The following is a 16,507-nucleotide window of genomic DNA, read 5'->3' on the forward strand; positions in this document are numbered from 1 at the left end:
GGGGAAAATTAGAGGGGCACTATCGTTTTCATGATTATAAATTTATTTTCTTATATCCCTCCCAATTTTTTGACTCAAAATGGGAATGATCTCTTATAAAGTGATTTCATTGAGGATGTATTCCAGCTACTTCTCAGCCCCTAAAAGTGGGTGTTTTTTCAGGGACCCATGGCTCTGTTTACAGTGGCTTTTTAGCTCCCAAACATGGGAGTTTTTATATTTTTTTGAGCTTTTTTTTAATGGGACTTATTGCTTTTATTTGATAGGACAGCTTAAAGGGATAGTTCACCCAAAAATGAAAATTCAGCCATTATCTACTCACCCATATGCCGATGGAGGCCCTGGTGAAGTTTTAGAGTCCTCACATTCCTTGCGGAGATCGGCGGGGGGAGCGGCTAGCATACCTAATGGCAGACGGCGTCCCAGACTAACGTCCAAGAACACAAAATTGAATCCACAAAGTATCTCCATACTGCTCATCCGTAGTGATCCAAGTGTGCTGCAGCCCCGACATAAAAAGTTGTTTCGAAAAACGTCATATGAACTCTGTTTTTAGCCTCACTGTAGCCTGTAGCTCTGACTGCTTCTCTGTGCTCCACGCTCACGTGTGCGCGCTCAGGGTGATCGGTGATGCACGGTCTCTGAAGAGCAGCAGTCTCGTCAGTACTGATGTCCAGATTCTCAAGTGCAGGCATCGCCAATTCCCAGTCTGAGCAGCAAAGACTTTCCTCATCCGTTGGCATTGCTTTGCATTTGAAACAACTACACCACCAGGTTTCCAGTGCTCGACTCCGGTATTCTGCGGCTGGCTGAGGCTCATGAGCTGCGGCGGCTGCTTCGTCCAGTAGCCTGAGTTCCGTCCGTATACTCGGGCTCAAACAAATACGGCTCAACAAAGAAATGCTGTTCCTCCTCAATGTCAAAGTCTTCAGACATGTTGGGCTGTCCTTTGCTAAAAGACCGTAGTGCAAATTATCTTTTAGCTACTGTGGTCACTGCTGTCTCCCTGTGCGGTGCACGTGTCACGTGATTTTTTCGCTGGTTGCACGCAAGCGCGCAAGCACACACGCGTGAGTGCGGAGCACAAAGAAGCAGTCAGAGCTACAGGCTCCAGTGAGGCTAAAAACAGAGTTCATATGATGTTTTTCGAAACAACTTTTTATGTCGCGGCTGCAGCACACTTGGATCACTACGGATGAGCAGTATGGAGGTACTTTGTGGATTCAATTTTGTGTTCTTAGACGTTAGTCTGGGGCGCCGTCTGCCATTAGGTGTGCTAGCCGCTGCCCCCGCCGATCTTCGCAAGGGATGTGAGGACTCTAAAACTTCACCAGGGCCTCCGTCGGCATATGGGTGAGTAGATAATGGCTGAGTTTTCATTTTTGGGTGCACTATCCCTTTAAGCTGTCCTATCAAATAAAAGCAATAAGTCCCATTAAAAAAAGCTCAAAAAAATATAAAAACTCCCATGTTTGGGGGCTAAAAAGCCACTGTAAACAGAGCCATGGGTCCCTGAAAAAACACCCACTTTTAGGGAGAGGGATGACACTTACCTAGCATTTTGATCAGAAAAAAAAAAAAAAGTTAGTATAATTTAAAAAAAAAAAAAAAAATTTAATTGGGTAATGATCATATTGATTATGATTGTATTTATATGAATCACAAATTTGACCCTCTGTCATGTTTTACCTCCTGAGAGGATTACGTTGGAGTAAATTGATGCATATCTCACACAGATTGCCTGTAAAAGGATACTCGGTGATTCTTGCAAAATGTGCCCCCAAATAAGCTGTGAACTGCTTTGGGTGCTATGGCAAAATCCCCTCTCAGAGGAAGGTATACACCCACAGCTGCAATCAGTCTAAATTGGTCATTTCAGGATATCTGACCTGTGTTAACAACAGATCTGACTGGAGTTGAATGATGGTCTGACGCTGTCTACTGGGGATGGTTATTTCATTTAAATCTATTGACATCTGTGTTATATTTAACAGAATACATGGCCAGTCTACTGTAGCTTTAGGTATAGTCATATACTGTAGTATGCAGAGTAATAAAATATAACCTTGTAATGTAAAGTCTGAGGTGGCACAGGTCAGAGGCATAGTGCAGCATGGTTCGCATTACCTGCTCCTTCATTCGCAGTTATATAACCTACTTCAATTTAGTCTGAAATAGACATTTTAAATTAATGAAATTAAAAATGCATTGAACTTAACACACTCATCATATGCACTAGTTGTACACACTCTTGATCCCTAGTCTCTGTTGAATAATTCACATCATTCGAAGTCCTTAGGAAAAGCAATGATCCAAAATGATTTTAAATAAATCCATTAATAGCAATCCTAAAATACTGAACTAATTATCTCTTTTGGCATTGGAAGTGCAAAAAGATGTGTCGGGTGTAGTGTTATTTTAACCGTGTATTTAAGTCATAATGAAAAAATATTGCTGACATAACTAAGAATGGCTTCAGGCATGAGGAAACTAAATAGTTGGTTTGAGGCCACATGACAGTCAGGGAGGGCCCCAAAGAACCCATTATATGTTGCTTTGCTTCCTTTACTCACTAAGTTTTTCCCATTTTAATTTCTTACCATTTTAAGACCAACAACCCCTACATCAGGTCCAAAGTCCAAACAAACAAGCCCTGTCAGGTCCCAGGTTCAGAAAAACAAGTCCCAAGTCAGGTCCCAAGTCTAGACCAACAAGTTCCAAGTCAGTTCAAAAGTCCAGACAAATAAGCCCTTGTTTGGATCCCAAGTACAGACAAACAAGCCCTAGTTCTGGTCCCATGTCTAGACAAACAAGCCCCAATTCAGGTCACAAGTTCAGACAAACAAGTTCCAAGTCAGGTCCAAAGTCGAGACAAATAAGCCCAAGTTCAGGTCCCATGTCCAGACAAACAAGCCCCAAGTCAGGCCATTTAAGGTCACTTAAACATTTATTTACACACACACACACACACACAAAAAGAAACTTTGTATTTTTGTCATCATTGCCCTTTTCAGCGGGCTGAGGAATAACTAAATGCGCCCAGTCCCAGCGTCTTCAATAAACATTGTGCATCTTAACCTCTACTGGCCGTGTGAAATTAAAAATGCATCAAACTTTACACACTCTTCATATGCGCTGGTTGTACACATCCCTTATCCCTACTCTCTTTGAATAATTCACAACATTCCAAGTCCTTGGGAAAAGCAAAGATCCAGTGCTGACATATCCAAGTGCCTGTAAATGGCTTAAGGCATAAGGAAACTATTTAGCTAGGTTAAGGCTACACGACAATCAAGGGGACCCCAAAGAACATATTATGTGCTGCTTTTGCTTCCTTTGTTCATTTTGTTTTTCTCAATTTAAGAGCATGTCAAGACCATTAAGTCCCAAGTCAGGTACTAAGGCCAGACAAAAAAGTCCGAGGTCAGGTCCAAAATCCAGCTAAAAAAAGTCCCAAGTCAAGTCACATGTTCAGAAAAATGAGTCCCAAGTCAGCTTCCAAGTCCAGACAAACAAACCCCAGTTCAGGTCTCAAGTCCAAACAAATAACTCCCAAGTCAGGTCAAAAGTCCAGGCAAATAAGCCCCATTTAAAGGCCTAAGTCCAGACAAACAAGTCCCAAGACAGGTCCCATGTCCAGACAAACAATTCCCAAGTCAGGTCACAAGTTCAGACAAACAAGTCCCAAGTTAGGTCCAAAGTCCAGACAAATTAACCCTAATTAACCCATAATTTGGACATTAATTAACTTAAAATGCTTTTGATTGACAAAAGCAAATGCATTCACACTTGGTGCCCTTAATGCAACATAAGTACAGTCATACAGTCAGTAGCACCGATTACATTTGGTTAATCGTTGCTGTAAATTGCTTTCTCTTATAGGCCTGTTCACCCACTGGAAAAGGAAACCTTGTGTAGAGATGCGTCAAACCAGTTATACCTAAGCACAAAAGTCATTCATCATCATAGGCCAGAAAACCTTGTTGGTCTTGTTGGTTTGCCAAATCATTTGATTGTATCTGAAAAGCTTTTTTTGTATGTTTTTCAAGCTGAGCCTGATTGGGCCTAATGGCCCAAGGCTCAGCCACCAGATGCTCATCAGCAAGCTCTGCCCCCGAGGTCTGGTTTCAGAGGGATCCATACCAGGTGAGGTCCTCGAAGTCTAATTGCACTGTAATGTCAGGGTCTTCTTGAATTGCTCTTAGTCTGGCCCCTCCCCTGGCACCACTTTCCCATGGGACACCCTACCAGGCCAAATGTTGGCCAAATGTAACCATGTGCATCTGTTGTCGCAGGGAAAAATGCCAATTGGCGGTGTTGTACCGATGAACTGCGTGCAAACTGTACATTTCCTGTGAAAACGGAAGTGTATTTTGGAAAGACACAATGCATGTAACAGGCTGAAGTTGACACAGTATCCCAGAACATCAACAGCCAACACACCCAGGCTACCTTGCACATCATATGTCGATGTGGAAAGTCCATGACCAAGCAGCGACATGTGATAAGGTCAGAGTGAGAATGTGTTGGATTCCTGATTAAACCGTGAAAACTGTTCAAATACCTTAGAGGCAATATTATGATTTATTTTAAACAATCACATCAATTGCAAACAGTTTCTCAAGTTTCATCCTTCTGCCATAAGTTACAATTTCTCATTTCTCAAGGTTATGTGTGTATGCATTGGTCAGGCATATTCTCATGTCAATTTAGATTTTTTTAATCCCAAAGTTTGCTAAAAATACAGTGAACAAGATCAATAAAAACTCACTGTTTACACACTTTTAAAGCCTGATGTACTTTTACTCTTTAATCTAAATGAAAGTTATTATCATAGACAGTATGCTGTGCATTGGGAGTGTTTTTAAGGGTTATCAATGGATGTGGTCCTCATAAGTAGAGAAAAACACTGACAGGAAGTTGTGTGTTGTGCTGCAGTTGTAGTGGTCCCGCCTCCTGAGTTTCTGGGTGATGGGTCAGTTTGTTTTTCTGCAACAGATCGAGACTTGCTTCACTTCTGCAGTCACCACAGGAGGTAAGTTGAGCTGCTGAACTGTGCTGCATATTTTTAACCATATTCCAATAATTAGTTCTTACTGTGGGCTTACTGAGAGTGTTGCATGCAGACAGGACCTGCTTTGAAACCCACATGCACGTTAACACACTGCTACTTGTTTGTTCAGTGTTTAACAAAGTAGCAGGGGTGTGTCTGATTTGTCACTTGATCTGTATACACATTCATTTAGAATCTTACAGACAATATTGCATTCTCCATGCTAGATATAAGACACAAAAACACTCTGATCACATTTCTAGAATAATACTAGACTTATGTAATGTTTCTTAAGACTTTTTTTGGCAGTGGAAATACATTTTAAGTTCTGATCTGTGTTATTTGTATTATTTCTTATCTTTGCTGCTGAAACGGAATGTTAAACTACATTCTGTCTCTTCCTTGTTGTCATTCAGTTGCAGACCAGCAGAGATGGCAAAGCTCATGGAAGATGAGGTATTTATGGCTTTCACCACCTATGCAACTATTGTCATTCTGAAGATGATGCTGATGGCGCCTATGACTGCATACCACCGCATAACCAAAGGGGTAGGTACCAATAGTAAAGATTTCTACATTTGTTATTAAGATGAATCTGTTTTATATTAGTTTTCATGACTTTATGTACATTGTATTTAAGGTTGTGTTTAACTCTGCCTTGCCTCCTTACTTTAAAGCCTATAAGAGTTGTATTGGTTTTCATCCTGGTTTTTTAGATGCAAGAAATGAAGGACTCCACTGCGTAACTGCTCCTCAAAGCCAAAATGTCCACAGTCTACAGTACTACGTTATGAAAGGTCATTAACACAGCCTAACTGATAACTCAGGTTGTAAAAGAGAATAGCCTGGAAAAAAAAAATGTTGCAACTTTGCAACAACTTAAAAAGCACTTAATTAGACTCAAGTCACACATATGCAAGTCATGTCCCATCAGGGGGATTAATAAAATATATAAAATAAATAAAGAAATAAAATATGCAACTCTCTAACTGTCATGTGGCAAACAAGTCCCAAGCTATTGTGGTGAGAATCAGGGAAGTAAAGCCACAAGCAGGTCTCAAATCGTGCCCTTTAAGTTTTGAGAGAATGAAGCTGAGATTCAAGTCCCTGCTGTAAGTCAAGGAAGACAAGTCAAGTCATACATGATGATCTGCTTAAATGTTAGCTTACTAGCTAACGTAAGCTTTTTAGCTAGCGCTTGACCAGCCAATAAGCTATGAAGTTAACTAAACAGACACAGTCATGTGCCATCCTTTGTGGGCTTTGTAGTGATGGGTGAAATTTTTTAACTAGAGACCATACCGCTCTTCTCTTCTTACGATTGTCATCGACAACATAATCTTTGAATCCAAATTTTATTGTTTTTGGACTCGCTCCCTCCATGATAGCTGCCCTGGGCGTTGGCCTCTGCTGGTCTGCTGTGTCCTAGTGGGCTACCAGGTTTGTGCACATTGCACTAGAAAGAAGCTCCTGATACTGATTTCAATACCTGAACTTGCACAAAAATATATTAAAAAAATATATATATTAAATAATATAAAACCAACATGGCTCAGGTCAAAATTTTGTTTCAAAACAAAATTCTTCATCTCTTCTCTACTACTAGTATACTAGTAGCCTAGCTGGCACCACCAGTGCAACCCCTTGAAATTAAAACCTTACATACAGTGCGTGTTGCCTTTTTATGGGTTTGACTTTCAAACATAAATATATTGCCAAATAGCTGACATGTTGCTAAAGGCTAACATAACACTATTCACCAGTAAACAGGTCTTCCTTGCTGCTTGAAAACAGTAGTTGCCGGTGACTGTACAGTGCAACTTGCTGTGTAGGCTACTGTTTGGCAAATGGCAATGAAGAATTGATTTTTGGGAAAACTACTAATTTACCCAGGTTTTCAACGACTTTGAGGTTCATAAATAAATTAGGAGGTGCATAGATATTGCATTGACATGTATACTCGCCAATGCCCGATCCAGCATTTTAGGCACTTCAGATACTGGTATCAGCATCAGAACAACTCTTAAAAAGAAAAATCAAGTCCTTTTAAGTCATCTGCCACAAATCTAAGTCAAGTCTCAGATCATAAATACCAAGTCAAAGTCAAGTCTGTTATCAATATTTGTCAAGCAGGTATCAAGTTCTCAAATTTGTGACTCCAGTCAGACTCAAGTCGTGTGACTCTAGTCCCCCACCTCTGCTTAACACTTTTTGCATATTTTCTTAATGTCTTTGCATTTCTACATTACAATATGGAACCTTTTAACCAAACTTCTGAGTAGACTTTGAGTCAAATAAAAAACAGTAAAAATGACATGCACATCCCAGTGTCCAATGGCGTAGGTGCTGGACCAAAAGAAACATCTGGCAAAGTAGAAACAAAAAGATCCGCACACTAAGTAACTCCTGTTGGTTTTAATGCTATGTATCTATTCGTGCCTACCTTACAAGACTTTGAGTCAATGCATATTATTGTCTCTCTCATTTAGGCTTTTGCAAATGAGGAAGATGTAGCTATGAAGTCTGCAGAGGAGAGGAAGAAGCTGCTGAGAACCGATTCAAATGTAGAGCGAGTCCGAAGGTGAGATGATCAATCACTTTCACCTCAGCGTATAATTGACACACTGGTGTTTCACTAGAAAATAGAATACATAAAACAGAGAATTAGGCAAATACATGAAAACGCAATTTTTTGGACCTAAAAACAGAGTGGCATTTTAGAAAATGCTGAGAAATGTTGATTTAATTTATCATGGGAGGCTAAATAATAACTTGATATAATAAAAAAAGGTATATTATCCAGTATATGCTTGGCCCCAGTACTCCTTAAACAAACACTGGATAAGCAGATTTAGAAAATGGATGAAAGGAAGGATGATATCATAATTGTTTGCAGTGTACAATCACTGTAAAAAAAATCCTTATCAGGCAGATTATAAATGGTCAGATTAAATACTTTCCCTGAACAATATGGTATGTTGTAAACTATCTTATTTATGGACAGCTATTTGTAATAGCAGATCCATTGGTTGTTCATAATGTTATCCAGGTGTCATCTGAATGACCTGGAGAACGTTGTTCCCTTCGTGTTGGTTGGCCTGCTCTACGCTCTGACTGGACCCGACCTCTCAACTGCTCTGCTTCACTTCCGCGTCTTTGCTGGCTCTCGGATCTTCCACACCATCTCCTATGTCTACGCCTTCCCTCAGCCCTGCAGGGGTCTGTCCTTTATGGTGGGCATGCTGGTCAACATGTCCATGGTTTACAGGGTGCTTAACACAGTTCTCTTGCTTTAGAGACAATTCTGGACGGGAAGACCTTGACCTCTTAATCACAAGCTCATCATTCTAACATGAAACCTGAATCTGTGTTTTACTTTACTCTTGCTGCAGCTATCTGTGAGCTTGACTATGAAATGTCCATTGCACTTACTCTTTGCATTTCCCAGAACCACTGTCATGGATGGAGGAGGTGTTTTGAATAAAGCTTTCTATCAACTTTGTGTCTGTAATTACTTCTCAAGGTCATGGTGCAGATACTAAAACTCAATCTTGTAATTCAAAAGCCATTCATATAAAATGTTTTGAAAGATAAATCCACTTAGTTACCTCAAACACAATAGCGTGTCTTATACAACATTCAAGCATTAATGTCTACATTTACTTTTAAATGGCTGAAATTTGTGAGTCCCAGTGTATAATATACCTGAGGCTAAATTGTTACTTCCGTCATTGCCAATAAGACTAACACTGAACGGTTAGTGTTATTTCAGGTCAGGGCTGTTCCCACAGATGACACAACCACAGGACACATTCCAGGCATTCTGATCTTTGGACTTGTTTTTGCTGTTCATGGTGACTTTGCAAAAACCAAGGGAAGATGCACATGCTGCATATTGTAAACTCTTTACAGCACACCTCACAATGTACCTCATGCAAGATATACGGACACATTTCGTCTTATTTTTGTTTCTGTCCGATTTTGTTGCTATACAAGTTAAGTTTTTTTTTTACCCAAATGATATGATAATATAAACAAGGGTTGGAAAATGTTTTTTTTTACAGTGTGGTATTAGTACTGAATCTAATGTGGTCTCCTTCTTCTTCTTAGAGCTTTTTCTGGTGGCATCTCTCCAGTTCTTGGGCATGGCACAGCACCTGCCCTTATATAGTGTTTAGGGGGTGTTACATATGTTGATAGGTTAATTATGATCAAGTGAGATTCATCATACAGCACACCTGGGTAAGCGCAGATTTAGAAAAGTTGTGTGCACCTGGAGTTGACTTCTGCTATTTTTTTCTTTTGACAAAAAAATCAATAGAAAATATGAAAGAAATTTAGAGCATGTTGCTGCATGTGGCCCATTGTTCTGAACATATTTTGCTATTTGGGGATTACTCTTCATTTTAGCTTGATCTACTTTGTTGTCCTGGTCCTTGTTTAAAGATTTATGTGAAATAGTGGACAAAAATTTTCAGCTTTTATCACCGTGCTAAAACAAATAGGGAATACATAATGTGAGTACAATAAGGTTTTAAGCATCTAAAGACTGATTTTGACACAGGACTCCTCTAATGCAATAATGATGAAGGACCTATGTGAAGGACATGCTTTAGTTTATATTGTACTATGGTGAAGCAGCTCACATTTAAATTTATCAAATGACCAAAAACCAGGTTGGTGGTTCTGGAGGCTGTGGGGTCCTGGGGGGCCTAAACATTGATCACAATATTTTATACTTATGAGCAGAAATACATGAAATTATCACAACCCCTCAACACTGCATCATGCGGTGGTGGCACACAGGGGTGTAGCATCAAATTCTGGGCCCTGTGAATAAGCAGTCTCTGTGGGCCCCCTGCTCTTCATCTCTTGATCCATTTCCAAGTCAGTTTGCTTTCTTTTCTTCTTTTGTAACTCTGCTTTCTCTGTCTTGGGTACAGTGGTGCTCAGCAGCATAAGCAGTTACTCAGCTCTAGCTTAGAGTTTAGAGACAAATCCTAATGCAGGGGAAGATTGAACCATTTTGTGCCTTGAGGGTGAGGGGGGCCTCAGAGAGCTTCCACTATTTTTTTTAATACAAAGTTCAGTCTTTCTACCGCTTTATTCAGCCAATTTAAATTTTGTTATAGTACACTAACTATTTCGGAAAAAATAATTACAAACAAAACCAAACTTTTCATTCCAGGCTTTTCAAGGGCCCTTCTCCCACTAGAGCCCTGGGTAATCAGTCCAACTTCCCCTTCGATGCTGTTAGTGGCACGTATTGTGTTAAAATTACATGCCACAGTGGAAACAGTATCAACATAAAGTCAGTTAGGATCCTTTGTCATGGTGGATGCATGAATCCACTCGTTAAATGATGTTGTTGGTTTTTGTTATGACCCCACAGGTAGTGGACAGAGTGAGAAATTCCATGTTGAGAGGAGGTGGAGGTGGTGGATGGGTCGAACAAACACAAGACTTTCACTGCTGTTTTTGTCCCGTGTGAAATCAGAAGTTGGCACTAACGTCTTTTAACTTTAACATCACGTTACTTACACCGTTTTTCTAAGTACTTATATCCTGTGTGTAACAAACATAGTTATTTTAACTGGAACCACAATCATTTTCTCAACTTGAACAAGCAGTTTTGGTGCATAAACCCAACTGTGCTCCAACCACTCAATGGGGTGTTTAGGGGTTGTGGTCATTTCACTTTCTGTGAGATCAAAAAATATATCTTAAGAACAGACAATATGAACATGTACAATGTGCTTTAGATTAATGTTGCTCTGCAGACCACAGGCCAGCTTTTTCTGTCAGGTTTGTTATTGAAATATTTACAGTACTTTCTAACAAAGATGATGTAATGTTATACTGATATGATGATGTTCTGACATGATAGCAGAAAGTGTAGCAGCATTAAATGTGTATTTCTGTTGTTCTCCAGGGATTTCCAATAGACAGACTGTCATCACAGAGCAGTGATCCTGAAGATGATGCTCACGTCACCTTTGACCTCTTACTTTCGCTTGACAAGAAAGCTGCTTTTCTCTAACCTAACTGCTGTATAACACTGTGGAATGCATTCAAGACAAACAGTATGAGGGAGGTATGAATGTGACCTGTACTCTGATGTCTCTTAGACAAATGTAGAAGACACCAAATTTGCTTTCAAATTCCTCCTCGCATCCTGCTAGCCATTGTACAGGCCTTGGACCAACACATTCTCACTTTGACCTTGTTGCACATCGACATTTGGCCATGGAATTTCCACATTGAGGTATGATGTGCAGGGTACCCTGGGTGCGTTGGTTGTTGACATTCTGGGACGCTATGTGAACTTCAGCCTGTTACATACATTATCTGTTTGCAAAAAAATTGTACACTTTGCATACATCCTCTTTCAAAATAAATGCAATACGTCAGTATAACACTGCGAATTGACAGTTTTTCCTTCAACAACAAATGTACATGGTTATGTTTTGCCTATACACGCACATGGTTGGGTTTAGGCAACAAAAGCACATGGTTGGGTTAAGGGAAAAAAAAAAACAGGGTTTGGCTCTACAATCACAGAAAGTGAACACTGGCCTCCTGGGTGAAAGTTGGTGGTTGTTGGACCCATCCAACACCCCTCCAACCCACCTGACTTTTGGCCCCTTAACTTTAATTGTTGCCCCGCAGTGTTTCCCCCCTCCGCTGATGGACACTGTTAACCAATAATGCTGGAAATCACTAACCAAGCGCCAGTTTCCGATGACTTTGGAGTGAGACCAGGTTAGCTGGACATAAACTGGATGGCCTCTGTGTCACATCAGTTTCTCATAACTATCAGGAGCTGTAATATCCTTTGATTCACAGAAACATGGCTAAATAATCTTAGCATCATTTTACCAGCTGACTCTTTCTTTATATGCCGATCTGACAGAGCACAGGACCATGGCAAAATAAGGAGAGCAGGCGTGTGCTTTACAGTGAATAAGGACTGGTACGACTGTGTGAGTGTAAGATCTTGTCCTGTTCCTGCTGGATCACTGCTATATGCCGTTTAGAGGTGGCTGTAGACTGGCGCTGCCCGTGTTCATGAAAAGCTACCACACAGCCATCTTGGTCAGGATGTGTGGACAGTTAAGTCCTTACACAAACAAAACACCATGGGTTACCAGAACAATCTGGAAACATGGACAATTATAAGGCAGCAGCCAAAAATGTAAGGACACAATGCAAACGGACTATCCAGCGAACCAAAGAGAGGAAGTGAACCAAAGAGCCAGCTGGTAGAGCGCAGTACATTTTGGGTAGAAAAAACAAACAAAGCCAACAGTGCGAACCGCTCGCTGCCTCGCCTGCTGCTCATACTGGGCAGCTTCTTGTGATAAAAACAATTAGGTTTGAACACCAAAGTAAAATCAGAAACCCCAATACTGCATAAATTTGGTGTTGCTCCATTGTTTCTGTGGTGACGAAGCCGGCTGAAGGGGATGGATTTCCGTTTTCGGTCTTGGCCAATCGATGAGTGGGGTTTTCTTCTTCCTCATGCTTTTTTTTCCTGGTCAGCGGTCGTTTTGGGCAATACTGCCCCCTAACGAGCAGCTGTTGTAACTGCGTGAAGTTGTCCAGGTGGTTTTGTCCAGTTTAAAAATTGCAGTGTGAAAGTGAACCGAACCAAATGAAGGTGTGAAATTTTTCGGAATCCCCCGCCCAATCGAACCGAGTCCCCCGCACTATCTTGGTGTGTAAGAGGACGAAAAAAGGACCAAACTATTATGCACAGGTTAAGGGAGCTGATGGCATCATGTTTCATTGCAGTTGTACCTTGCATAATTCCATCTGACAAATAAATAACTGTATTCATTTAAACTTAAAAAAATTGAAATAAAAAATCTCTGCCATTCTTCTCTGCAGAGCCTCACAAGCTCCATCGGCTTAGATGGGGACAGGTGGTTGACAGCATTTTCAGGTCTCTCCAGAGGTGTTTCATTGGGTTCAAGTCAGGGCTCTGAGTGGGAAACTCGTGGACATTCACAGAGCTGTTCCTAAGCCACTCCTGCGTTGTCTTGGCTTTGCGCCTTAGAGTGAGGCTCGGGCCACAGATTTCTCATTTCTATTCCAAACCCGAACCAAGCTCAGGACACTTTCTGTAATCTGTGTCAGAACCTGACCTGACCCAAGCCTGATGCAAAATATTATGTTGTTACCGGCAGCATTTCCAACTGACACCATCCAGCAGCGTATCATACCAATGCAACCGGTGCCATCTGGCTCCATTATGAACTGATGACATCCGTCCATGTATCGTGTTGGGCCCAGTCTGAGGGGCAGGGTTTCATTAGCAATCTCTCTGTACTTTGCTCCATTCTGTTTTCCTTCAACCCTGACCAACCCTGATTATGGAGGCAAGTGTGCTCTTGGGAACTTTCAGTGCAGCAGAATTTTTTTGTAGCCTTCTTCAGATCTGTCCCTCGACACTTTCCTGTCTCTGAGCTCTGCAGACGGTTCTTCCCACCTGGCTCCTCCAGTCCGCAATCAAAGTAACCTTGGATACTGTGCCATCTGTGTGTGAATGTGCAACGTATCCTCATAGAACAGTTTGTATGATATCCTACAAAAACGTGGACACAACTGTTCATATGATGTCCTACAAATCAGCGCCCCACAAATGACATTACATCATAATCTTACAGTTACATAATTAATGTAAAGTTATGGAGGTTAGCTTTAGGCAAGTAAAGTTATTGTAGTTAGGTTTAGGAAAAGAAACATGGTAAGGACGTGCCTTAAAATGACTCAGAGTTCACACGGTTCCAAACATGCATCTCCAGGGGAAACTTCCAGGTAAAAGTCTGCATTTTTCTGACCCATCCACTACCCCAACCTGCCTTCTTACAAGATTACTCAGGACTGCTTACTGTTTACTCCTGTCAGCACATTGTTCATGTGACCACAACCTTTCATATTTGGGGGAATTTGGGTGCATTACATTTTGTAGGAAAACACACAAACAGTTTATGGAAACAGCCTGGGTAGTGTGTGCACGTCTAAACTGAGTAGCAGGTGGCACCTTGTACGGTAGCCTCAGCTGCCAATGTGTGAGTGGGTGATTGTGACTCTGTAGTGTAAAAGCTTCGATTGGTCGGAACACTAGAAATGTGCTAAACAAGTGCAAGTCCATTTACCACTTATCAGAACTACTTGCACACTGAGTGTATGCTGTACTTGTTCTCCTATTAAATGCATGAACTCAATCATTTAATTTGAAGGCGGCATTATACAGTAAATCAGTCACGATGTACGTTCAGTCAGAGACACTTTAATACAGGAGCAAATGGTAATAGAGTTAGATTTGGCAGAAAAGCCTCCGCAGATTAGTATGTCAGCAGTAATGAGTCATTTTTTCCTGTTAATGCTTGTAGAGATGAACAAACTATCAGCTGAATTATTTACTGTCATTCACTGGTGAAGAAATTATTGCTCACATTTTATGGAAGGAAATATAAATCATAACAAGGCCGTAATCATTTAATACACCCTCTGTGACCCAACCTTCCAGGTGTCTGGGGGCAGTTTTGCAATGTTTTTCAGAGACCTAAAAGCTAAATGGAACATTTAAGAACATGGAAAGGCCCTATACGGCGGGTGGAAGGGGTGGTGGATGGATCCAACAAACACCAGACTTTCACCCGGGAGCCCACTGTTTGCTTCCTGTGTGAATGTTGAGCTAAACCATGATGTGTTTTTTAATTTATTTTTTTTAACCTAACCACATGGTTTTGTTGCACAGGGACATAAACGTAAATACAAGGTGTTTTACCAGTGCTGTAAGTTTACTTTGTAAGAGACTGCATGCATCTACTGAGCAGAAATTGTACTGTATTTTGAAAGGCATAATGCACGTAACAAGCATACATTGATACGCCCGTATCACTGCAGATTCCGCACCAAACCACCAATCCATCTCACGATCCATTCTGCCTTTATTTGTGAACAAGACCCCAAGATACTTAAAGTCTTTCGCTCGGGGGCAGTATATCATTTTGGTTAGATAGGATAAAATAAAACATTTTCACTTCATTGACTGCACAACAGTTTTTCTCATTTGTTTGAACACATTTGTCCATTCATTTACACTTTCAAAAGAGTTGCCACATGGGCTGTGAAATGTTTCTCGTGCCACTGGCTGCAACACAAGCCCAAAGCATGATAAACCCACCTCTGTGTTCAACAGTTGGACAGGTGTTTTTTAAATTCTGCACCCTTTTCTCTCTAAACATTCCTTTGCTCATTGCATCCAAAACATTTTGCTCTAACTTCATCAGACCACAGGACTTGTTTCCAAAAAGCATCAGGCTTGTTCAGATGTTCCTTTGAAAACTCCTGACGCTGAATTTTGTGATGAGGACACAGGAAAGGTTTTCTTCTGATGACTTTTCCATGAAGGTCATATTTGTACAGGTGTCACTGCACAGTACAACAGTGCACCACCACTCCACCAGTCTGCTAAATCTTCCTGCGGGTCTTTTGCAGTTCAGCAGGGGTGTTGATTTGCCTTATTAACAATCCTACAAGCAGGGTTCGAACTATGTGGGAGTCAGTGGGAGCTGAGCTCCCATAAAGAGGGCATTAGCTCCCATGAAAGCTGTAAAACCACTATTTTATCACAAATTATGTATTTTTCAATGTAATGAGTATTATTTATGTTAGCAAGATAAATAACTAGTCCAAAATAAGGACATGTTTTCCAAAAGAGCGACGATTATTCTCTCGTGAATGACAAGCCTTTGGCTGCAATTACGGCGCCAAGATACCATGGGGCGCTGTAGGCCTATAGCCTATCTGTGTTGTTTTATGTGCTGTAGATGTGGCGAAATAGAGCTCCGATAGCTGACATCACGCAATCCCGGCATGCAACAGTCAAAATCAAAACAATGCCATATTGGCAGGAAAGTGCACTGTTCAACTGACTGTCAAACAAAGGACAATTAACAGTTAACTCGTCTCTTCTTCGAGCTGTATTCATATGAAAGTGAACATGGTGGACAGTTATTGTGTCCTTGGATGTCAGAACAGTCGATACGTGAAGGGGAGAGCGTTTTATCGAATCCTGAAACATCCCGAAAGACGGCAGAGGTGGATTACTGCCATAAAACGTGCAAGCAGAAGAAAACTGAGCGGTGGGAGCCCACAGGCAACGGATTCCGCTCCGTGTCGTGATCACTTCAAATCAGGTACAGAATCTGACGCTCACTAATGTTAATGGTTATTTTACACTACGCTAAATAGCCATATAGAGAAAGGCTTTTTTGTCGCTGTTGGGTTCAAATAAATATGTGGGTCTTTCTATGAGATCTGTGTTAAAGCCTGAGGGCCGAATTCACAAAAGGATTACGTGGCTTTTGCGGACGCTAAACTGGTAAAAATGGAGCAAACAGATACGGTCTAATTCACAAAGCACGCGCAGAGGGTGAAAAT

At 41.0% G+C, this 16,507-nt stretch overlaps 1 protein-coding gene across 1 annotated transcript; it reads left to right on the top strand.

The window, feature by feature from the left end:
• The first annotated feature begins 4,927 nt into the window (after positions 1-4,927).
• Positions 4,928-8,551, top strand: LOC126384692 (microsomal glutathione S-transferase 1-like). The gene is made up of 4 exons (XM_050035905.1): positions 4,928-5,035; positions 5,470-5,602; positions 7,543-7,634; positions 8,103-8,551. The coding sequence occupies exons 2-4, from the start codon at positions 5,486-5,488 to the stop codon at positions 8,347-8,349; spliced, it is 456 nt and encodes a 151-aa protein (XP_049891862.1). The 5' UTR covers positions 4,928-5,035; positions 5,470-5,485; the 3' UTR covers positions 8,350-8,551.
• The last annotated feature ends 7,956 nt before the right edge of the window (positions 8,552-16,507 follow it).

Source organism: Epinephelus moara, chromosome 23 (assembly GCF_006386435.1).
Source record: "Epinephelus moara isolate mb chromosome 23, YSFRI_EMoa_1.0, whole genome shotgun sequence".
NCBI classification, from domain to species: domain Eukaryota; kingdom Metazoa; phylum Chordata; class Actinopteri; order Perciformes; family Serranidae; genus Epinephelus; species Epinephelus moara.